Below are 27,500 nucleotides of genomic sequence, written 5' to 3' on the forward strand. Positions count from 1 at the left end.
GTAGAACTCAAACAGGACTGAAACAGAAATAGATAAATTCATGCAAGAATCATGGGAAAAGAATTTCTTGGTCAGTAGCTTGCAAAACATGAGGGAAATTTAGTGATGCTAATATAAAATCCAACAATTAATGTAAAAATATACACAAAGAGTGTTTAGCTGAATAACATCAATGCATAGCTACAATAACTACCAAAAATGTAGTCTAACAAAACGAGACGGCAATGTGAAATCCAAATTTGGCAATAAACGTAAAGAATTAACTAGCCGAATCATTTCTTGTTATCGCAGAATCTGAATTTATCTTGAGCCAAGTCCATCCAGGAAACTTTATATATTTGGTAATAAAGTAAACACTTTCAAACGAAAACTAGCTGTCGCTAAGCTGTGTCACTCTGACATAGCCACAATACTCTCACGTATGTCTCTCCAAACAACCAACGCGTTCAAAGCAAATAAATATTAAAAAGTTAAAAGTAAAACCTTTTCTTTACGTAAGATACCATGATCCACGATAACCAATTCATCATCTGGGGAATCTCTAAAGCCAGTCAAATTAAAACTTCTTTGATACGGAAATAAGAAAGATGTGTCATGAAAGAAGGAAATGCTATCTATAAATATCGAAGCTCACTACTTAATCTAAAACACTATAAACTCAGTATCTGACAGCTAGGAATAGGAAACGACATTTATTCTTCGAACGACCATGCATTTACCTAATGGAAAACTAAACCTAGAAAATAATTTAGAGACGTCCGTGCAAAATAACCCATAATAATGAATAGAACCAATCTAAACCAGAAAACCATTGAACATATTGAACATTAGTTCAAATGTGCTAAAGTGCGCCTGAAACAATTTTTTGTACATTTTAGAAGCTTCTATGACTGAGAATGTTAAGAACATAGTTACTGGATATTTAGCTATTTACAAGCTTAATAAACATTGAGGTGAGCAAAATTGCTTGTATTGTGAAGGTCTCACTAGACGAAGGTGCATTCAGCAGAAACCACAAATACGTCTTAAGAATTGGATGAAACCTTTTATGATCGGTTGACAGAGGAATAAAAGACCATCGAGATTGTTATTTACCGAATTTATCGTGTGAAAATACAGTTTGTAGAACATGCATCAATCCCAGTATTGTAGAGAAATATTCCTTAAATCGTTCAAATATGAAATTCTAAATATATGATGTGTTGATGAATTAAGATTTCGTGACAACATATTTCTCATAAGGATAATATCGCTAAGAATATAAAAAAAAAGAACAGGGCAGAACAAAATAACTTGAAATCCCCTATAAACTAACCATATGTGGGTATATATTTGCCTTCTCTTCTTGCTCACTTTCCCTGTATTTTTTTCTCGGCCCTCCTTAATTCTCCTGTCCATCCTCTTCTACTTCTCTCTCTTCTCTTCCCACGTGACCGGCGTTCGGCCAGGCCTTTTCTTTCTTTCTTGGTCTGGCCGTGGTCCGTGCAACATCGATATTCCTCCCTGTGTTTGTGAAATTTTCTATCCCTGCCGTAAGGCTTCATTTCCACACACGCCAGCTTAATTTGATTCGTCCTTAGTCGAAAGACACCTGTTGTTATGTCCTGTTATTATTATTTGTATTGTATTTGTGTAACATTGTCCGTTTTTTCTCGTCCTTGGTTTTGTATACATTCGCTGTTTCCTTCCAAGGAATCTAATGATCTTAGCTTAGCTTTTTCTTGGGTCTGACGAGATTGGAGCAATCTCAAGTATAATCAGCTGAAATTGCGAAGATAATCTGGTACTTGACCGAGGAAAGAAAACTTCGAATGACCCGTCCTTATTTTCTTTGTATCGTCTATCTGGATGGTTTGTTGTCCCATTTTTGCATCACCTAACTGTCCGGATGTTTTGCATTCTTGTCCTATTGTATATATATATATATGTATGAAACATATAAATATTTGCCTTACTGCTGCCTAAATTATGAGTAATCTCGTTACAGCTAAATATAAATATTCACAACACAAAACAGAAAACAGACAAATGTCACATATTGAAAAAGTATGTAGTAAATAACATAACGTTAGAAATGATAATTTTTAAAATCATAGTTCATTCGAAGTTTTGAAACTATAATTGTATATATATATATATATATATATAATATATATATATATTATATATATATATATATATATATTATATATATAGAGAGAGAGAGAGAGAGAGAGAGATGTGTATGTACTTTATATAATATATAATATATATAATATTTAATGTATATATATGTACACGTTAAGGGTAATTAGATTAAAATTTTCAATCTACGTAATACTATCAAACTTATTGTGAAACATAATATGTTATTATAGACACGAGCGATAAATTCATTAAAAACGAGTTGCAAAATTACATTAACAACTTGAAAATTAACTTATCCAACAAAGAATGAATTTCTTAAAGAATAAAGAAAAGTTCTTGACAACATGCTTTCTAAAAAGGTATCTCGTGTAAACAGATTTTAAATAGGTTCAAGCTAGGTAACACATGAATATGAAAATCTAATAAATATATGAATACACACTCACACACACACACACACACACACACACACACACACACACACACACACACACACACACACACAACACACACACACACACACTCAGACACACATCATAAGAAAAATAATTACAATTTATTCTTTTGACATCAGCAACAACAACAACAATACAATAAACTATAATAATATAATGATAATGATGCTGGTGATGATAGCAATAATAACAATGGTTTCAAGTTTTGGCACAAGGCCATTGGGAGGGATGACTCGTCGATTACATCAACTCCTGTGCTCAAATGGTGTTATTTTATCGAACCCGAAATACTGAAATGCAAAGTAGAATTCGGCAGGATCAGAACATCAAGATGGCCGAAAAGCGTTCTACAAGATCACCACTTTAGCAGTAGTAGTAGTAGTAGTAGTAGTAGTAGTAGTAATAGTGATGATGATGTTGATGATGATGATGATGATGATGATGATGATGATAATGGACTTGCCCGTCGAAGACGACGTATGAGGCTACAGATTTTTCTTGGACGACCAGCACGAAAGATTTATATATAGAAATCAAATACATAAGCTGTACATTAGCTCACTCTCTCCATCAAATACACGTTGTCCCGAGCAGGTGCGCGGTGTTCTACACGTCAGCTGTCGAAGTGATCCCTGACCAATGTCAGATGAAGTGTTTTCTTCAATAATACGACGCACCGCTCGGTCTAGGAGTTCAAACCACAATATCGCTATCGTTGGTACAACACCCTAACCACTAGGTTATAGACCTCACTACAATATTAATAATAATAATAATAATAATAATAAAATAATAATAATAATAAAAATAATAATAATAATAATAATAATAATAATAATAATAATACTAATAATAATAATAATAATAATATTAATAATAATAGTAAAAATGATCATAATAATAATTCTGCAGACATTATTATTATTATTATTATTATTATTATTATTATTATTATTATAAGTCTTTCTACTATACGCATAAAACCGGGGAATTTGAGGGGAGGCAGTTATTTGATTACACCGACTCCAGTTTTTCACTGGTACTTAATTAATCGACCTCTTTCGGGATCGACCACGGCGGAATTTCAACTCGAAACGTGAAAGCAGACGAAATGCCTTATTTACATTATTTACTTTTGACGGATATTTGTCCTCATCTTGTTTGTTGTTAACACAACGTTTCGGCTGATATTCTCTCCAGCCTTCAACAGGTGTCTTGGGGAAATTTCGAACCTGTGTTCTCATTCCTAAGGTATTTTTCGAAAATGTTGTTGTTGTTATTATTATTATTATTATTATTATTATTATTATTATTATTATTATTATTATTATTATTATTTGCTTCTGTTAGTAAAACACAGTTATATTTTTTCTAAATATTTTATCATAGACGCATATAATCCTATAGAGAAATCAAATGCCCATCAAACCCTATGTGCATGTACATATATATATATATATATATATATATAATATATATATAATATATATATTATATATATATATATATATATATATATGTATATATATATAATATATTATATATATATATATACATATATACACACACACACACATATATATATATATATATATATGTATATATATGTATATATATATATATACTCATATACATATATACATTTATGTATGTATGCGTGTATATATGTGTGTGTGTATCAAAACTGGAATTACTATTGTGTATATATGTTGTTTTTTCGTTAAAACTAATGATCATTCATATTCATTAATTCGTTCTGTGTGAGATTTTTTCGTTAATTGCGTTTCGTTGGCATATATTTAGGGCTGTTTATACTGTCTCGGGTTTTCCTTGGCTATTTAACCCACACTAAGTCAATATTCATCGATAGAAGTCCAGACAGAACCTTCGTAATCTTGACCACAAAAACACTCTATCCTAGCTTGTATTCTAATAACCCGCTTGTCTTTTAAAAAGTCAATAAAGCAAAATTTGACGATCATTTAGGCACTATTTCAAGCACGTCTAATGACTATATAACCATCTCCCAAATGGGTAATATTTTGGGTCGCATTTTGATTAGGAAATGCTGTGATTGTGTTTCCTTACTGCTTGAAATAAAAATCGCACGTCGATATATTTTGTTGCCAATATAAAAAATTTCAAAATGACGGATATTGATGTTCCTGCATGTCTTTGAATTGTGGTAGCTAAGTTTTATGAATGAATTCCTAAGTCGATTGAAACATTTCCATGGTGTCTCTCCAGTTTTCTAGTAGGAATAAAATAACATTACTCATTTAGAATATCGTAGTTATCCTCGCTAAATATTTCTATTTATCATTACAATGTTCCCTGCATTAAAAATATTAACACTATCTTAAATATGATTCCGTATTTCGCAATCCTCTCAGTCATAAATCTCACATCTTGATTTTGTGATTTCTTACAATATTCTGTTGCTATTCTTCATATTTCCATTACTTATGTCCTTGGTTCTCTCTGAGAAGCTTAAATCTTCAGTTATGTTTTCATTCTTTGATTTCAGTATTTACATTCAAATTAATATATTGGGTTGTCCGGAAAGTTCGTGCCGATGTTTAAAGGAGAGAAAAAGGTCAATAAATATTTCCCATTACATTTTTAATCAACCAAATATGAACCATTTTGTTGCACAATGCGTCTCCAACTTTTCTTTAACTTGAAAATACTGTCATCCCAGAATGGAGGTGGTTTCATGGCAAAGAAGGTGTCTTTTTACGTCATCCAAGGAATTGAAATTGTTACAATTAAGACTATTCTGCAGAGACCTGAATTTGTGGAAAGACAAAGGAGCAATATCTGGTGAATATGGAGGGTGGTGTAACACATCCCAGCCGAGCTGCAGCAATTTTTGTCTGGTTCCCAAAGCATCAAGTGCAGAAAATGAACTATCTTCCCTTCCATTTTAAAGGGTTACAGAATGAACACAGGTTATAGGAACATAAACCTTCTTCCAAGAAAAGATAGCTTAAACTGCGCTCTAAATGGAGATGTAGACAAATCCTAATTTATGGACTCAACCATGTTCTAAAATAAGTTGAAAAGTAAGCTTCTATAAATTGGCACGAACTTTCCAGACAACCCAATACATTATAATGCATGTAATTAATGTTTAAGTAGCTTTTCTGCGTTAACCTAATTTCACAGATATTTTTACATATCACTATTATATTCACATACAGATTTTAATACATTTTACAGTAAGATTAAAATGGCTTTCGTATATAATTTTTAATTAAATGTACAAAGAGCTGATGAATACTTCTTTCATTACCATTAGCCATTGTTATTTTGATAAAAAAAAATTGTTAATGAAGTCAAATCTAGCGAAAATCACAATACAGACAAAGAAAATCCTTGAAATATTTTACATTTTATGTACAATATTTCATATATTCCCTTTACCTCAGTTTGCGAATGTGTTTTGCAGTTTATCTTGAGGTGAATAATGTATTACCGTATTAAACCGATACTATCTTCACATGCGGTTTTCTGACCTCGCTCTGCCGAAAATCTGTTTTAGCTCCCGCTACCATTTTATTACTACATTATTTACATAATTTACGTTTGACGGATATTTGTCCTTACCTTGTTTGTTGTTAACACATCGTTTCGGCTGATATACCCTCCAGCCTTCATCAGGTTCGAAATTTCCCCAAACACCTGATGAATGCTGGAGGGTATATCAGCCGAAACGTTATGTTAACAACAGACAAGATGAGGACAAATATCCGTCAAATGCAAATAATATACATAATTCCCCATCTCTTAAATATAGAACTGTACAATTTATTGCTGTTTACTAGTCTGCATGTTGCAATAAGTTTCAACTACGAGATTTTCGAAAATGTTAATTTTTATGTATCCGGAATGGGGTCTATTGATTGTTTAAAAACGACACAGCCCAAGAGGGGAGAGAAAGCTAGTGAGACCCGTTTTTGCCATTAACTTTAAAGGGGTTACATCTTGTTAGTGACTGCCAGCTGGTAACCTTGATACGAAAAAAATATATTACGTAATTGTTGTTGATTCAACTAATTATAATCTATCGTTCTCTTATCAGTTCGGTCAAATATAAGGGGTTCAGAATGTTTGAACATCGCAAGCAAATGCGAAATTGTTATATCTAAACATATGGTGGCGATTTAGAAGCATCGGAAAACTGCTTTGCGATGTTTTATACAACTTTACATGTTCCTAGTTCAAATCGTGCTGAGGTAAAATTTGTTTTTCATCTTTTTTTTGGTCGATAAGAGTGAATTGTCGATAGTATTGATTACTCTCTTTAAAATTGCTGCCGTGTTCAAAAACAAGAAAATAAAAAAAAAAACACATTAGATCTATCCAGCAGTTGAATGATAGATAATCGCATATTATCCCAGATGATGTCACTATGTGTTGTTGCTTTGCCACAATTAAATGATAACGAGGATAATGATGATCATGAGAAGAAAGCAGAAAAGGACAGGGACAAGGACGAAGGTGCCAAAACAAAGAAGAAATACCGGAAAATTATGCATTATCAATAAATTTTCTTTCTGCGGGAATGAGGCATATCGACGAAATTGTAATATTTTCTCTCTCAAATATACACTGTACCAGTTATAGATGTATAATTATTGTATTGAAGCAGCACTCAACAGACGAGGAGTTCGTATCTATTTGTAGATGTACCATATTTCCAGTAACATGTTATAGAAATTAAAATCTAAATTTTAGTTTTGAATATTTATTGAAAATTAATATCATAGATAAGAATGGTTATTTTAGCCTAGGCAGCTAGGAAGGTGTAGGAGTTTGATCGTAACTGTGATAATACTAAATTCATGAATTCATCTCATTTGAGCTATGATATAACTTTTTACATCTATACAATATACTTCGAAATCTAACAAATAAAGATGTACTAACGAACACATAAATATAATTAAAATTGTGTTAGTTCAACCTGGAACGCAATAAAGACATTACAAAAACCACATTTTCCAAGTAGAGTAGACATCGTACTAAAATGATGTAAGTATATTTCTTTTAAAGTACCGAATTATTCGTTTCATCAACTCTTCATGCACTTCGAAACCCAACAAGAACGAGATAAACTAAAACATGAATAAATATATAAATAAATAATGAATAGCAAAATGTTTGGTAGTATACATCAGGATATCATATAAACTTACAAAAGCATCATCTGTCAAATAGTGAAGTAATTCCCATATAAAAATACCCAATAATAACATTCAGGTAGGCTGAATAACGCAAAAGTAAAAAAGTTAAAGCGCATGTATAGAAATAAGAAAATTTCGAGAAGAAATGAAAGAATAGACGCAGATTATAATGTACGTCATATGCACGTGACTGACGTACCATATACATACGAACACACAAGCACACACATATATCTATATGTAAAAAAACACACACACATAATATATTTGTTTGAGTGTATGTGTGTGTGTATGTATTTATGCATATACTTATTTATGAATCGATATTGATGAATGATATATAGTATCTTGTAATATATATATGCAATAATTTAGCTACGTAATTGCATACACATAATGACTGTATGCGCCTGTATGTATATATATATATGTGTTCGTGTATGATTTTGTGTGTATATGAATGCATGTATATATATATATATATATATATATATATATAAATACGCATACACACTTATATACATATATACAGACATAAGTGCTACTTTTATCCCATTGCTAGCCAATGAAAATAGTAAAATATCAAAATATCCATTTGGATACCCAGGGGAAATCACATTGTGGAGTTAATGGACGAAATATACAAATAGATACGAACGCAGCCGTCCAATCAACACACACATACACACATACACGCACACATACATATAGATCCATACGTTACGGGAACACACAAATATATATATTCATATTAATATGCATAACTGTACGTGTTCACGTATATACAAACACTCATATTCAATATCGTAAACATTTATATGTATATATCTATATCTATATATATATATATATAAATGCACACACACACATATATATACATAAATATTATGAATATATATTTATATATATATACATATATGTATATATATATATATATATATATATATATATATATACATATATATATATATATGAGTATATATACATATAGATGTGCATATATATACATATATATACATGTATATATATATATATACGTATTTATATATGTATATATGTATATATATATATATGCATACATACATATATATATATATATATATGTAGAGATACACATACGTGCACACACTTATATATATGTATATATATATATACTTATATGCATGCTTGCGTATACAGTACAACCAATACTAACACACTTTTCCATAGTTAAAAGTTAATAGATATTAGAACCGAAGTTACATTTATGCACAGACATCCTCTTCCACTCATAAATTGTTGTAATCTTGATTAGATTCACTGCGGTTATGTATATTAAGCACTACGTAATAATCGATAAGTAGTTGGTGAAAAACCTAAATATATTGTTTGTGTTTGCATAAAAGTAATAGCTATGCAATGATGTGTGTTTGAGCAATTGATCTAATTTTACGACCGGTATTTATCAGTCTTTATATTTACCTATATGCATATGAATGCCAATATAATAGCAAATATAATCTAGCACAAACAATAGAGATATTCTTATAATAAATCTATATATTAAAAAATCAACACACACTCACACATATATAGAGATACACACTCACACGGACACACACGCATATATATATTTGTAATAAATATTCATACTAATAAATATCGAAATTTTTTTTCACATAGAGAAGACTCAATTTGAGTGTTTCGCTGTCATCCATATTTTCATCAGTATATATATATATATATATACAGCCAGTATCTGCACAAATGTACGCATGTATTTACATATATATTCCTTTTTCAATTATATATATATATATATATAATTATATATATATATATATATATATATATATGCGTATAAAATGAGAGAATTTAATAATTTAATAATAAACGCATACTTCAATTTCCGTGTTAAACATGCGTTAGGTATCTAATATTTAATTATTGTGAACTTTGTATGCATGAATATGTATGCATTATGGGTTGCAGTATTAGAAGTAGGACAGAAACATTTAGAAAAAGAAATATGTTACTGTGGATGCATTGAACAAGTGAGTGTACTTTCAAGACATTTATGCACTGTGAATAATGCAATTAAGTGAAAACATTTCCTTATATGGTAATCTGGAACTTGCAAACTATGTTAAGATTTATGCAAAATTTACCACTTATCACAAAAGTCTGGGAAATTCTCAGTAGCTTTGTTATATCTGCATTAACTTCTCCTACAAGGATTTTCAAGATGTTTAGAATGCAATTGCCAAGTACCTTTGGAGTATGAGGATTTCCAGAACATTTCCGCCTGTGTTCCGTGAAGCGTAGACTTATAACTAACGAAACTTTCTTGAATGGAAACACACCCGATGTTATTATATACACACTTATAGCTAAACATATATATATATATATATATATATATATATATAATATATATATATATATATATATATATATGAGTGTGTGTGTGTGTGTGTGTTTACATAATTATAGATGAGGATGAATGTAGGCACATTTTGTAACAGTCATCATATCAGCTCCTCTCAAATTGAATAAGTTCCGCAGTACATTAAAACCGTATACAATATCCTTAACATTAATATTCAATGCAAATAGTGTGCAAAAAATACACATTTTGTAGTGATATTTTTATTTATTATAATCATCTACGTGTCTCATCAAAACATATTTTGCTTGTATATTGAAGTTTGCCGAAAGTTCTATTGTTCCATTCACGGTTTTTTCATATTCATTTATATGTTTTGATTTTCTAATATTTCCTCTTCTTTAATATCAGTTTTCGCTTTGTTGTTGTATAAAATATAAGACTGCTTTAGATTTTAATCATGTTTTGATGTTATAAAGTAAAATGTATGAAAATTTGCATAATTCGAAAATTATAATCAAAATTTTAATAAACATAACCATTTCATTACGTTCATTTTACGCAAATTAAACCTATAGCTTTTGTGATACTCGGTATTTCAAAAGCAATCACCTGAGGGAATTCATGCAGTAAAACGCTGAACAAAAGTAAAAGAAAAAATATTGCATTTTTCATTTAAGAATTATGAAGTAAAATTCGGCAAAGAATATGAAGATGGAAAGCAGATAAAATGAAGAGAGTGAAGGAGAAGAAGAACAAGAAGATGCAGAAAAGCAGAAATACAGTAGACGTACAAGAAAAAATGTCGTAGCAGGAAGACATCATAATGGGAGAAATAGTAAGACAGATTCGAACACAAAAATCAGGAGGAGAAAATTATTTACGTTTATACAGAATGTTTTTACTTACCTGGTATGCAACGTGGAATAAGTGTCCATGAACCATTTATGCATTTGATATCTGACGTATCATTGAGAACTAGACCTTCTCTACAGCGAAAATTAATGAATGTTTCGTGATCGACCCACATACCTTCACGACTGTGCATTACTGTACCATTTAAAATGGATGGGACTTGACATTGACCTGAAACAGAAAAAACCAATAATATGAATCTGTATGTATGTATGTATATATATATGTATGTATGTATGTATGTATGTATGTATGTATGTATGTATGTATGTATGTATGTATGTATGTATGTATGTATGTATATGGATATCTATATCTATCTATCTATCTATTTATCTATCTATCTATCTATCTATCTATATATCTATCTATCTATCTATCTATCTATCTATATATATATATCTATATATATATATATCTATCTATCTATATATATATATATCTATATATATATATATATAGAGAGAGAGAGAGAGAGATAAATATATATATAAATTAGAGTAAACTAATATTATGTAATTCAGACGATGATAGATATAAGCCAAATCATAAAGAAAAACATAAAATACATTATAGAACATATAAACTAGATCACAAAAAGTACAAAGAAATGAGTAAACATTATATAGTAAGTAAAAAGACTACATAATTTATATATATTATATATTTATATTGTGAAATTTGATTTAATACTAGATTGAATTTTTCCCTGTAAGTTTGGAGTTATACTCCCTAAGATATATATATATAATATATATATATTATATATATATATATTATATATATATATATATATATATATATATATATATATATATATATATATATATAATATATATATATACAGGTTGTGCTCCAGCATGGCCGCCGCAGTCAAATGACTGAAACAAGTATGAGAATAAAAGAATAAAGAATATATATATATATATATATTATATATATATAAAGGAAAGAATAGAGTCAAAAGGAAAATGGAGTACGATTCGACGGCTGTTTAATGACCACGTACGCATGTTTCGATACAACATAGATCTACATATATAGAAGATTTAAATTTAAATTAAGTAACGCTTTATCTGTATAATAAGACCTAGTTGTATCTCCTCAGGTGATGTATAATCGCTGTCTCCAAATGTAATTCCTATCCTATCACATCCAACTGGCTCCTTTGAATCTAGCTCACGCTCACAGCTTCAATCCGCTCGCTGTGAGCGTGCCTCTGCACGTTCGACTTGAGCAACATCGTGTACGTTGTCTGTGTACTTTGTTACACGGTAGGCTGCACATGCTAAATTATATTATGTCGCAAATACACTCACACTTACACTCATACATACACATACACGCACACACCCATACATACACACACACACACACACGTACACAAAAACACACACATGCACATATAAATTATCTTTTCATACACGAGGAATGCCCAAGCCTAGTATACCATAATACTACCAGCTATCTGGTAATTCTAAGAGTGAATACACACGCACACAAACGCATATATACGAAAAGATCTTGGCTTTAACGGTGCCGCGAAAGGCCTGGTTGTAAGATTTATTTAACAGGGCTTAGAAAAACAGAAAGACCGCTGCAATAAGTGTGTTGATCCGAGCGGAAAATACACTGAATAAAATCATAATTAATAGATCATCCTGTGTTTTCTTTAACCCAAAACCATGAACTTTTCAACATCCCTTCGTATATATATATTTCGTTTTACACTAAGAAGCTATGTACAGTACCAGAATTTTCGAATCAAGTCAAATATAACAAACCACTCCAAATCGTTATTAGATTACCCGCTTCAGTGGAGTAAAAACCGGTTAGTTTGTAGTGGCATCGAGCCGTATAAATTATTTTCTACTCTAAGCACAAGACCCGACATTTTGGGGAAGAGGGCAAGTCGATTAGAATACTCCCAGTACGCAACTGGTACTCAATTTATAGACCCTGTAAGAATGAAAGGCAAAGTCGACTTCGGCGGAAATTGAACTCAGAACGTAAAGACAGATGAAATAACGCTGAGCATTACGCCAGCTTGCCGCCTTGAAAGATTAAATATTTTTTCTACTCTAGTCACAAGGCCCGAAATGTTTGGAGAGGGGGCCATTCGATTTGATTGACTCCAGTGCGCAACTGGTACTTAATTTATCGGCCCCTAAAGGATGAAAGGCAAAGTCGACCTCAGCATAATATGAACCCAGAACGTAGAGACAGACGAAATACCGCTATGCATTTCACCCGTCGTGCTAAAGGTTTCTGCCAGCTCGCCGCCTTGTGAAGTGATAAATATTCTTTTCGACTCTCGGCACAAGACCCGAAATATTTAGGGAAGGGGTCAGTCGATTAGATCGACCCCGGTACGCAACTGGTACTTAATTTATCGACCCCAAAAGGATGAATGGCAAAGTCGACCTCGGCGGATTTGAACGTAAAGTCAGATGAAATACAGCTAAGCATTTCACTCGGCGTGCTACCGTTTCTTCCAGCTCGCCGCCTTCGGGCTGTATACATTGTAATAATGATATCAAAACGTATAGTGATATTTTGAAATCATTTAATCCGTACCTTTCAAGTTTGTCACCGAGTTTATTTCAAACCCATACACTCCTCAAATTCATGAACTCTATCGGCTTTTACTTAGATATCTATGCTACCAAACATCATCTCGTTTTCTTTCAATACCATTTACTTATACATCCATTCCACCTCCTTCCACTGCCACTTCACAGATCTCCCACTTCATTTTCTCCCTTTCTTTCACTCTGTCGCCCGCTCACTTATTCTGTTTTTCTCTCTCTCCCCCTCTGTATACATATCTTCCTCTAATGTTTGTAACCAACTTACTAATCTAACCATATGTCCCCATTGAAATATCTCCATTAAACTTTTTATATTTCGAATCGCTTCAACTGGGGATGATTTATGTAATGGATGCATTACCTATTATATATTACTCTAACCGGTAACGTACGTATTTAATAATTACTATATGTTTCGACTCTATTGTTAGAAGAGTATAACATACACACGTTCGTGCGCGCGCACACACACATACACATATTTTTTCAGGTTGTTTCAAGTTCAAATGAAACGAATCTATGTCTTTCCACTTAGAATAACGACATCACATATATATTAGACAGTAAATAAAATATTTCAGCGATAATCGTTAGACCCTCAAATATATTTTGATTTGAAAAGAGCCCTTCTTCAATAAAAAGTTCACAAGAATGAAATTGAAGAGGAACAGAAGAATTTTACACTCCATAAGTTACGCGCGCACACACACACACACACACACACACACACACACATATATATATATATATATATATATATATATATTATATATATATGCATATATAGTGGAGGCGCAACGGCCCAGTGGTCAGGGCAGCGGACTCACGGTCGTAGGATCGTGGTTTCGATTCCCAGACCGGGCGTTGTAAGTGTTTATTGAGTGAAAACACCTAAAGCTCCACATTCTCCGGCAGGGGGGGGGGGGCGATCCCTGCTTACTCTCACTCTTTCTTCTGTTGGCCTGCTCGCTTAGCCAACGGGGTGGCGTCATTTGAAGGCTAAAGCAATGCGAACCGTATTGTGACCAGCGATGTATAGCAAAAAAATGGTCCTAAAAAAAAATGGTCCTAAAAAAAAAAGTTTAAGTTCATAATTCCCTGCTTGCGGTTGTGTCAGTTACACTAACGCGATATACAGCACTCATGTATATATATTCTAATCGTGATATGACGATGATTCGTTGTACTCTGTGTGCATGGAGATTATTCATACATACCCCAACATTTCGGTGGTGGATGGGACCATGCTCCATTATCCTGACATTGTGTGGAAAATGATGGTCCATCAAATGTTGTTCTTACATTGCATCTGCAAAATATAACGATCACGAGCATTAAATCAGTATTCAATTACAGGCATTTATTGTTTCAAACATCATTTATATTTAAATATTAGATAGCGTTAGATACGAGAGTTAATTAGAACATTGTAAAGCATGGAAGGATTAAGCTGTTGTAGTTTATAAAACGAAGAGAAAACGAGATAGTGCGTCTATAGCTTTTTGCAGCATAGATCAATAAATGTGAACGCTCTTCCGAGATCACAATATTATCCCACCGTGCGTTAGCTATCGGCTAACCAAATTCATACTTATCAACCTACCACCCTTTAAGAACTAGCATAAAATAATGACATTGTTTGAGGAAAAGGGGTACATAATCGCCCTTATATCTACCCTGAATTATAACGGAGCCTCAATATGATTAAAGTTACTGGTGTTGGATCTAATTAAGTATCTTTATTCCATCAATTTTTATTTTTACTTCGTTCAGCGTGCGCCGGTATAAGTAGTTGTTTTTGAGTGCAGGAAAGAAAATAGTTTATGACCATAATAAAATGAGTTGATTTCAATTAGCATTGTGTCTGTTATTAACTGAGAAACGCATTATGTTGTTTGAATGTAATTCCGACTGGGTCACCAAGTGGAGAAGAGCAGGTAAGAAGCCGTAATTACAATCAATCACTAGTACCACTTAATAATGGAATTTGTCTTTGAAATATCGGGCGAATCTTGCCAATATCTAAACCAACTTGATCTACTATAATCTGATTATGAAGTTGAGACGAAGGGATCATTTGATAGCATTAAACCTTTGTACATTGATGCGTCTGAATAGACACAGGCGGCCTTTGAAGGTGAAAAACAAACAAACAAAAATTATATATTTGTGATATAACAGAACTATAACATGCAGGCCATGTTTTGATTGTCAAGAGAATTACCTTATTCCAACATGTGTGTCGAGATGCCTTCACCGAGTATCGCATGACATATCTACAGAGATTTCCTTAGAGAGTTGTCTCGTTTAAGAAAGGCTAAAGGGCTCCCTCTCCTCGTTTCAATTCCTTTCGGTGTTGCTGCACCTCTAAATAAATAAACTATGATATGGCTTGTAGATTTTTCACAAACCACAATATTTTCTTCAATCTTATATTTCCTTTGTGGCTTTGCATATACATCAATTTGCTGTGTATATTACCAACTAATTTACACTGTGCTTGACATCACAACATTGTATGCAATGCACAAGTTGAAATGTTAACCGTTTCACATCTGTAATGTTTTCAGATACTTGCTCCAATCTAACAAACAGACAATGCGATAGATAAAAAGTTAACACCGGAGTGATATAAACAGTAACCATCTCAAAACAATTCCGAGCAATAACGCAGATTATCTGAGTAATCAGCTCTGGAAGATAGTCATGCTAGTCTTTATATGCAATTTAAAATCATTTTAATCTGGCACTACTACAAGAAAGAGGCCGGTTCTATTCGGCACAATCTGTACAGAACTGATGTGAGAGTACCGGAATCTCAATGAGAGAAGAGAAAGATAAAAAAAAGCATCGTGCATGGAGTGGATTAGCGGCATTCTTCCCACTAATATTCTGTTCGCATTCTCGCCATTTTTGATTGTATCGAATCTCTGTAAAGCAGATCCGTCTTTCTCGCGAGTTAAAGAGGGAAGATTGTTTCCAAGACAAATTAATGATGGAGACAACACTTCTACGTTAGTCTCTTATATTGTCTTGTGCTACATTTTATTTCATCAACGCTTGCCAATAATCATATATTTATCATTGTACGAAGATATTTGTTGTTACAAGAAAATATAACGATTTTTAATAATTAATCCTATAAACAATTCAATATACACCCACACCCAAAACCCCACACTGTTATATATATATATATATATTATGTATGTGTGTATGTGTGTGTGTGTGTGTGTGTGTGTGTGTGTGTGTGTGTGTGTGTGCATGAGTGTCTATGTGTGAGGGCCCAGGCTTGCATTTGCGTGCGTATATATATTTAAATACAGAGACATCGCATACGCACGTTATATATGAGTGCATTTGTGTATACACGCATACCGATATATATGTCTGTGCGTGTGTGTGTGTGTGTGCGCGCAAGCCTCTGTGTGAGTGAGTGCGTGTGCATATGTGCGTGTGTGGGTGATAGGATAGCGCAAATATAATAACAGAAATGAAATTAAATGTTTCGGATTAAAATTTCCATCCATAGATACAAATCTAAAAATATATGAAGAACTTGATACAAGTTGGCAAAATATTGTATATAGGTATATGAGTGGGTGTGCATATGTATGCGCATGCTTATATAACAGTGTATGTATTTATGGGTGTATTATGAAAAATGAGTGGGAAAATTGAAGCAGTAGGTTGACGTCATTCAGCTATGTGAGGACAAAAAATATTTGCCTTACTCAGCTCAGATTGTTTAATAACAACATTGTCTAAATTGTTTTTATTGAAATAAATCAAATAGGAATATTTAATAATCACACATATTCCCAAACGACGCATATATGCACAAACCTAGAATCACATAATCGCTGACATAATAGCATACAGACAAGGTTTTATGTATGTACTTATGATATATGATATGTATATGTATGGGAATATATATTTGCATATATATATGTGTGTGTGTGTGTGTGTGTGTATGTGTGGTGAGTGTGTGTGTGCATGATTGTGTATGGGTACATATGCGTGTGTGTGTTTCTGTGGGCGTATCTTTGTATGGATTTAGATATAAATGTATACATGTAAGTGGGTATTAATGCATTGTGTGTCTGTGGTTTGATAAAAGGAATTCCTCCAAGCCCCAAAGTTCCGTGTTCAGTCCAACCGGGCAAGTATCGTATACTATTGCCCCGGGACGACCAAAGACTTGTGATTTGGTACTCGGAAGCGTAAACGTCCATCGTATATATATAAGGATCAAAGTGCCAAAAGATCTACCACAAAGAAAAATATAATAATAATGAATGGCATGACGGAACTTGATTATTGGGCTCGACTTAAACAGCTGAAACTCTCTTCTCTGCAACGCCGCCGTGAGCGATATATTATTTGCACCATGTGGAAATTATTCCACCAATATTATCCGAATGATATTGGCATTATGTTTACAATTCACCCAAGACTAGGCCTCGGTGCTATGCGTCATGTATAAAGGTCGGGATTACATGACATAAGAACATTGCGAGGCAATTTCTTCACTGCAAATGGTCCTGCAATTTTCAAAGTTATCCCCAAAGAAATTAAAATAGAAAAAGACCCCACAACTTTCAAACGGGACTTGGACAAATGCCTCCAGGAAATACCGGATAAACCACCTACCTACACCTGGATACCTCTCAACCAACAGCAACTCTCTGCTCGAGTGGTCCATGGTGTCCCGAAGTAATTAACTAAAAGAATTTTCCAGGTGGTACTATCGAGTTAGTCATGGCCTGGGCCGATAATGGCCAAAACTAATCTAAGTTTTATATATATGAATTCGACTTACACACACACACACACACACACACACACACACATATATATATACATATATATATATATATATATATATATATATAATATATATTATATATATATATATATAATATATATATATATATAATATATAATATATATATATATAATATATCATATATATATATATATATAATATATATATATATATATATATGCAGGTCGAATTCATATCTATAGCAGTCTTAGTAAACAGTAACCATTTCAACACTTCATGGAAGTTGATATATAAAAATGTACATTCATATACATGCATAATCCCTGATTCATAAATGTGTGTGTCTGTGTATATTTGTGTGTATGTGTATGTGAGAGAGTGTGTGTCCGTTTATACTATCTGCTCCCTCCTTTTTTCCTCCTCTGGTCATGTTCCTCTTTCCGACAATGAGCCGTGTTCGAATCGTCATTTTTACTACTACATTTGCACCTGGAACTTTCATTGGTCGTCAGTCTAGTACATTCCCTATGTAAAGCCAGTTCCCTTTTGTAGATTTTCCCTGTGTGTTTTTTCTTGGAATTGCTTATACATACATACATACATACATACATACATCATACATACATACATACATATATGTATATATATATAATGCTTCTGTGTCACAGAATAGTAACAAATCTACTAGATGTCTGGTGGGAAAATAATTCCAGTTCCTCTTATATTTTTTTATAATTTCATGCATTTCATATATTTAAACGAAATTTTGAAGTCATGGTGGGAGAAAAGTTTACTAGTGGTTAGCTGACAGCCTTTGACTGAAGAAACTCAGGCACCTGTTTGGCCATTATTTCGAAACCGGTACCAAATTGAACAGCATTACTTCTGCTGACCTAGCAGAGGTAAGATGCTTTTAATGTTCACTGGAATTTTTCCTACCAGGCCTCTATTAGATTTGTAACTATCCTGTGTCACACAAGTATTTTTGTATTCTATTTTTAGCGATGTAGGGGCTGATGTATTGCCGCCGTTTGTGTACACACACACACGCACACGCACACACAACACACACACACACACACACACACACATATATATATATATACGTGTCTTATATTGTATGTATATATTTCATTAATTTGCCTGTACGACTGATAATTCGCCTGACACTTGTGCTGAGATTCAAATAATACCATCCCCCTTACATATATATATATATATTATATATAATATATATATATATATATATATATATATATAATATATATATATATATAAATATATATATAATGTACACACCACACACCACACACATATAAATACAAATATATACATATACACACGCGCGTGCATATATCTATATATAATGAATATCAATGAAGTTGTATAAATAAATCGTATATGTATTCATTTGACATTGCTTACCTGAAGAAAAACACCGCCCCGACTGTTGTTCTGTGGCCATCTAAATACCCATTCCATAAAGGGCCTGGGAGACCGCAGTTTTTTTCTGTAACTCGAAAGAAAACATATAATAATGTAAACTTGTTTAACATTTAATATTTCTCTGAATTCATTCCATGTATTGAAAGCTGGTAACATTTCCTTTCCATTTCTATTGATGCAGTGATATATTTGTACATAAAATGTAAACATACGGCGCAAGAGACAAAAGATTCATAACTTAAGGAGCTATTTATGAAAGTTACGTATTTAAAGAAATGAAACAGTACGTTATGTAATTCTGTAATTCTGAAACATACGACATATTTTAATGTTCCTTCTGACAATCTAAATTCGCAGAAGAATAATAAAGTTTGTGTAGTTTAGCCTGCGAAAATACCATGAGTAAAGACATATTAATATTTGCAAATATAACGTTAAATATCATGCTTACATAATTATGTTGAGAGCAGTGTGACCTCTAAGATATATACCAAGTACATAAATACAGGAAAATATTCATAAGAGTCTATTATTTACTGCTTTAAGAAAGTTTTACTGCTTTAAGAAAATCAATCATACGAATGAAATATGCATCTTCGGCATAATTTCGATCGAAATGCAATTATCTGTTGATCGTGATGACAGATATTAAATACGATGCGAATGACAAACTTACATGATGATGATGTAGAGGAGAAAGAAAGAGGAAAGAAACAGAGGATGGGGATCATGGGTTTGGAAATAATTTTTACTGTAAATGGGAAATTATTTTATACATGTTTGATTTGAAGTTTGTAATTCAAAATGTAGCGTCGTTATAAACTTCACGTTTAGGTGGGGTTCTGGATATTTCATTAAAAAGGAAAGATATATTTCCATAATCGTTTTCTTTCGTTTTTGATGTTAATTTACTTTCAACGGATTCAAAATAAATATATTTTTTCTAATGTTTAATAAATCAAATACAATATTGATATTCGTTTTATAATGACTATTGAAAAATAATAACCTTCAGCTAAATAGTGATATTAGAATTATTTTTTAATCTCTTCTTTTATAATCAATATTTAATATAATATAATGTGTGTGCATATATTTGAACGTATTGAATATGAGACAAAACATAAATTCGAAAAGATTTACAAAAGAAAAAAAATGGTTAAAGGAAAGATTTTAGTTTAAATATTATGATGAATGGGTGTATAAGGAAATTGATTGGAAATGAAGTTGTTTATCAACAAACATTTCTAGTAAATGTAGCTTTTTGTAGCATGGCAAGCTCTCGATGATCTTTCAACTTTAGCAGATACTCTGAAATATATGCTGAAAATGAAGGAACAGGGAGAACAAAAGCAAGTGGGGAGAAAATACTGGAGACAAGAGAACTAGTTGATTGATGACAAAATAATTCTGGTAGTAATAGTAGTAGAAGTAGAGAGAGAGAAATAGAAGAAGGAGGAATCTCCTAGAAATACGCTGTAAATGCTGCAAGAAAAATAGAAAAGAAATGAATCTGATGAAATTAGAATCTGAATAAATTGAGGCGAGATATATTAAAAAGCAATGCTTGAAGGGAAACTTGTGAAATATTATTTCTCGTACTCTTTTGTTCATTAGATCTTTCAAAATAAGTTTTGACGGCTATGGCAATAATAGGTCACTTCCCTTTAGTTGATTTATTGATTTCGCTTTAGTTTATAGTTTATTTAAGGCAATGAATTGACAGAAATCGTAACGAACAAAATGTTTTGCAGTATTGCATCCGTCTATCTAATATTGAGCTCCTGTCCTGGCAACATGAGATTTATATCTCCCTCTCTCCAGCTCTCTCTTACTCTCTCTATCTGTATATATATAATATATATATATTATATATATATACTATATATATATATATATATATATATATATATATATATATATATCTTCTTTGTTCTTTTATTTGTTTCAGTCATTTGACTGGCCGTGCTGGAGCATAGTCTTTAGTCGAACGATTAGAAACTAGGTCAATCTTTGTAAGCATAGTACTTTTTCTATCGGTCTCTTTTGCCGAACCGCTAAGTTACGGGAATATAAGCACACCAACATCGGTTCTCAAGTTAAGGAGGGGGACAAAGACAGACACAAAAACACGCACAACACACATATATATAATATATATATATATATATAGGGAGAGTTTACAAAAAATATATATATATAATATATATATATATATATATATATAATATATATATATACTTTGATACTTTGATACTACTTTGATACTTTGATACTTTGATAGGTTTCGGCCATTATTGGCCCAGGCCATGTCCAACTTAATAGCACCACCATATATATACATAGCAGATAAGAAAATGGAGAAAGACGTTACTTGGTTCATCAACTTTGGGACATTAAAATTTTGACTTATTTTTTTAATCCCTTAATGTAAATGTCCTCAGTTGGTATTGGTATATCCTTTAGTGATGAGTCCATCTTTATTATCTCCATTTTTCCAACAGTATTCATTTTGAGGGACTATCATACCATACTCAACACCAGCAATACCCCAAATATTGCATATCTATTTTATACATATACAAGTATTAGTAATAGTTATTCCTCATTTAATTATTATTTAACACCAAGAAAGTTAGGGGTTGTAGATCCAACCCACTAAGGGATACTACATATCCAATATACTGTTGATATAATACCTAATTATTAATACACAAGTAATTTTAATTGCAATGCAATAAACTTACTTGTATTAAATGGGTGAAGGTAAAGAAATATCTTACCATTAATTTATATTACAAATAAGAAAATGGAGAAACACATTAGTTGGTTCATGAAATTTAGGACATTAAAATGTTGATCTACTTATTTAATTCCTTAATGTAAGGGCTTCCTTAATGTAAGGGCTTCCTTAATGTAAAGGCGTCCTTAATGTAAGGGCTTCCTTAATATAAGGGCTTCTTTCAGTTTCTGTCTACCAAATTCACTCACAAGGGTTGGTCAGCCCTAGGTTATAGAAGAAAATAATTTCCAAAGGTGCCACGCAGTGGGACTGGACGCGAAACCATGCAGTTTCGGGGTCCACAAAACAAAGTACCAGTCAGGCAGTTGTTTCAACGGTGTCCACTACCTCCCTCTTTTTCCTCAGATTTCAGACTTTGTGATGAAATGAGAAAGAAATATTGTGTTGGTGTAGGGGATAGGCATAGGAGTGGCTGTGTGGTAAATAGCTTGCTTACCAACCACATGGTGCAGGGTCCAGTCCCACTGCGTGGATCTTGGGCAAGTGTTTTCTACTATAGCCTCGGGCCGACCAAAGTCTTGTGTGTGGATTGGTAGACGGAACTGAAAAAAAACCCATCGATATATTATATATATATATATATGTATATATAATATAATATATATATATATATATATATATATTATATATATATATATATATATATATACATATACATATATATATTATATATATGTGTGGTGTGTGTTGGTGGTGTGTGTGTATGTTTGTGTGTCTGTGTTGTCCCACCAACATCGCTTGAAACCGATGCTGGTGTGTTTAGGTCCCCGTAATTTAGCGGTTCAGCAAAAGACCGATAGAATAAGTACTAGGCTTACAAAGAATAAGTTCTGGGGTCGATTTGCTCGACTAAAAGTAGTGCTCCAGCATGACCGCAGTGAAATGACTGGAACAAATAAAAGAATAAAAGAATGTGCAGTAGACTATTATTATGCTGGCATTTACTACTACTAGAACAACAACAACAACAACTACTACTACTACTACTACTAATACTACTAATACTACTACTGCTGCTGCTTGATAACGCATCTAAAAGTACTTCTTGTTCATTCTGATCTATTACTATGAAATTGAGGATTACTAAAGCTAACTACATGAGGTTAAGCCGAATCATATTACAAAACCAGCAACATTCACTCCCTCTGATCATACGACTTTTGGAATACTTGAGAAAATATGTTTTGTGATTATTAGATATGAAACTTTCGCTAAGTTTCGTCGCTCAAGTACAAAAATTTCCCTAACAGGCAATTTTTTTTGTAATAGTATGAAAAAATAGTTTTAAGCTGGAATAATATTTAGTGTGTCGAAAACAAATGCAGTACGAAATTTATTCTAGATCTGTACATTCTGAGTTAAAATCCTGCCGAGATCAACTTTGTCATTGATCTTTGATGGGTTCATACGTTAGGGTACCACTCAAGGGCTGGAGTCGAAAACATCGACGAATCGCCTCTCTTCGAAACTGTTCGCCTTGTGGCTAAACCCTAAACCATTACACTAGTAAGATATCCATATGTATCTTGTATACTAATCAGACGGAAACATTTGCAAATGTACCAAGGTACATATTGCCGAATATTACAGATAATTTATCTAAAACCTGAAGCAGTGAACATTGTGACTGACAATGAAACTCATGGAATATTTTCTAGCTGTTGAACAGACTATAAAACTGACAGGTGTCTAAATTATCATATATCTTGCAGAACAGTCATATACAAATATATATATACATATATACACACATACATACACACATGTCTATATATATATATATATATATATGTGTGTGTGTGTGTGTGTGTGTGTGTGTGTGTGTATCAGCACGAATAGTTTGCTAATACTTATACAGTTATTGTAATTTTGTTATTAATATTTTCTCTTTAATGGAGTCTCTAACCAGTTGTTTGTTTCACATAATTGATTAATAGCCAATAAACAGCTTCTCTTATTGAATTTGCTGAGACCGATAAAATAGAATATAAAATCAACAACTGTTCATATCTCATGTTTAATAAACATATATGCAATCAAATGCCCTTGCTCCAGATGTATATTCTAATTTCCTGTGTATATAATGGTTTACATAATCAATTTCATGAATAACCTTTATAAACCTATCAGAAAATACGCAAGTGTTCTTTAGTAGAGCGTGCATATAAAAATATGCATACAACACAGGTTTTCTTCTGCTTTTACGTAAATTATCATCAACAATGTTTTGTGTTATTACACCAAACAGACTGATAACTCAACTAGACGATTAAGGTTACTCTTCTCTCGAACGAAGCAAAATATTTATATTTGAATATGTATTACAATATATAAACACACGCACATGTACATACACATACATACATATACACGCATACGTGAGTGTTTGTGTGTGCATGTGTGTATGTGTCTGCGTGCATGTGCATTATAAAAGAAACAGATTTGGATCCCGATCAATACGACAAATACAGAACTTTAATTGAAGCCATTCGTTGATTCTTTAGTTCCTACGTATCTTTGTATCGTAATCAGTCTCAATGTCATTGACCGCGGAATCAATACCGCAGCTGTTATTATATTTGGACAATTCTTTCTATAACTTTTGTTGTTATCCTTTTATCGTATATTTAGTTGAACTTTAATTTTACACGTTGATAATTCACTCTGTCACAAACCTGCTTTCAAGTAAATCAATAATGAAGTGTCATAATTCTGTTGCCTTTCATGTATTACTAATTATTTCATAAGAACAGTTAGAGATGTATCGTAGACACGTCAAATACTATAAATTACTGCTTATTACCAAAAAGTAAAAATGAGAATAAATATTGTAATCAAAGGAAACAAGAATTTCTGTTTGTATTTGTATGTTTACGTTAATTGTAATGACCCTAAGAATTAGTCTTTCGTATAGAAATATACGTGGAGGCGCGTGGCTTAGTGGTTAGGGTGTCAGCATCATGATCGTAAGATTGTGGTTTAGATTCCTGGACCAGGTGACGCGTTGTGTTCTTGAGCAAAACACTTCATTTCACGTTGCTCCAGTCCACTCAGCTGGCAAAAATGAGTAACGCTGCGATGGACTGGCGTCCCGTCCAGCTGGGGAACACATACGCAACAGAAATTGGGCCCATGAGCCTGGCTAGGCTTTAAAAGGGCGCATTTATTTATTATTTATAGAAATGTACAGATTTAGTTTTGAATATTTTTACTACTAGTTCAGCGACTATTACTGCCACAATTAATAAAGACAAAAACCCCCGTCAATGATAATGGCAAATTATATTATTTTCCCCGATCACAACTCGTAAGTTTCTACTTTAAAACATTTCTGTACACTTTTGTTTATTTGATTTATTACCAAAAATCTTTTTATTTTATGCAAGTTTATCTGATACTAAATACATAAAACAAATTTTATTACCTATTTAAAATCACTCCAGTGTTGATAGCTAACTAAAGATATTTCAGAAAATTACAGGTATTGCAGAAATATGATGGATTATCTTTCTGGTCCTACAAAAAGGACCATGGGCGCTAATGGGTTAAGCAAATAAGCTCAAATTTTTGGTTATCTTACTTCAAACTTTCCTTCATTTTTCGCTCAGCAATACACTTAAACTACTTTCTCGAGGCCAATGCAACCACCTAGCTCATCACGTTTTCCCCCATCCTCCGTACATTCACGCAGGGTGAAGCACACATGATCTCCTACCACCACTTTTCCTCATCTCCCTTTTTCTTTTTCTTCCTCCTTTTCACTGCATCTTTTGCGTACCTTATTTGTTCATGTACGTGACACTCAGCACCAACACCACCACCACCACCACCACCACCACTACCACCACCGCATGAAGACGTACAGAAATTGAATCACAAATGTCGAGTCATCGGTGACTAAACCATCAACCCCGCAGAACTTACTTTGTGAGGAGGGTTTATTTATTGCAGGATGAAAAAACAAGACCTGTCTAAGACTGATGAAGTCTGAGGGGTCAACGACTATCGAAACAATATTTCTTCAATAGTTGTACTACCGACGAAGCCATTACAACTAAGGACAGCAGTAATAGTGATGATGATTCTGCCAGATTTCCGCCTTAATAGAGATAATACTATTCTAAGCATCACGAGGAGACGATTTGATAATTACAAGAAATAACTTTAGTAAATAATCATTAAGCATTCCAGGGTAATTTCTGAGATGGAAAGAAAAACGATTTAAATATAAATATTCAAACAGAGCTCAAAACCAATTTCTTTCTTCTGAAAACAATCTAAGTTTCTCTCTGTATGCAAGAATAAGTATGAAACTACTGGTAAACTGGAAAGTACATTACAGTATTTGTAATAAGAAATTCTTGGTTGCTAACAAGAAATATAAGTAAATTTTTAAATTGTTCTCCCTATCTATCTATCTATCTATCTATCTATCTATCTATCTATCTATCTATCTATCTATCTATCTATCTATCTATCTATCTATCTATCTATCTATCTATCTATCTATCTATCAATATATCTATCTATATCTATCTATCTATCTATCTATCTATCTATCTATCTATCTATCTATCTATCTATCTATCTACCTGTGTATGTATGTGTTCTCGTATTTGTAAATCGTCATGTATTGTTCCATATATAGAGTAATTTCAGCATACAAAAATATGTAATACACAAACACACACACACAAGTTACACACTAGTAGATTTATGTAAACCTACGGAAATGTCTATTCTAGGCGTGTGTAAAAAAGAAAGCTGTAATTGCCATTTATTTTATTGAAAATTTTTCGTTTGAATAACAGAAAAAA

General features: G+C 32.5%; 1 protein-coding gene across 15 annotated transcripts in view; it reads right to left on the minus strand.

The window, feature by feature from the left end:
- Window positions 1–27,500, minus strand: part of LOC115215203 (protein lev-9) — a 731,789-nt gene that overhangs the window by 86,051 nt on the left and 618,238 nt on the right. For 14 of the 15 annotated variants that reach the window (XM_036505264.1, XM_036505263.1, XM_029784401.2 and 11 more), the window contains 3 exons: window positions 19,860–19,944; window positions 14,860–14,951; window positions 11,046–11,222 (listed from right to left, as the gene is read on the minus strand). The exons of the other annotated variant lie outside the window; for it this stretch is intronic. In XM_036505264.1, the coding sequence (XP_036361157.1) occupies window positions 11,046–11,222; window positions 14,860–14,951; window positions 19,860–19,944 (354 nt within the window). The remainder of the gene's footprint in view (window positions 1–11,045; window positions 11,223–14,859; window positions 14,952–19,859; window positions 19,945–27,500) is intronic. 15 annotated transcript variants of the gene reach the window in all.

The sequence above is a fragment of the Octopus sinensis genome, linkage group LG8 (genome assembly GCF_006345805.1).
Source record: "Octopus sinensis linkage group LG8, ASM634580v1, whole genome shotgun sequence".
NCBI lineage: Eukaryota > Metazoa > Mollusca > Cephalopoda > Octopoda > Octopodidae > Octopus > Octopus sinensis.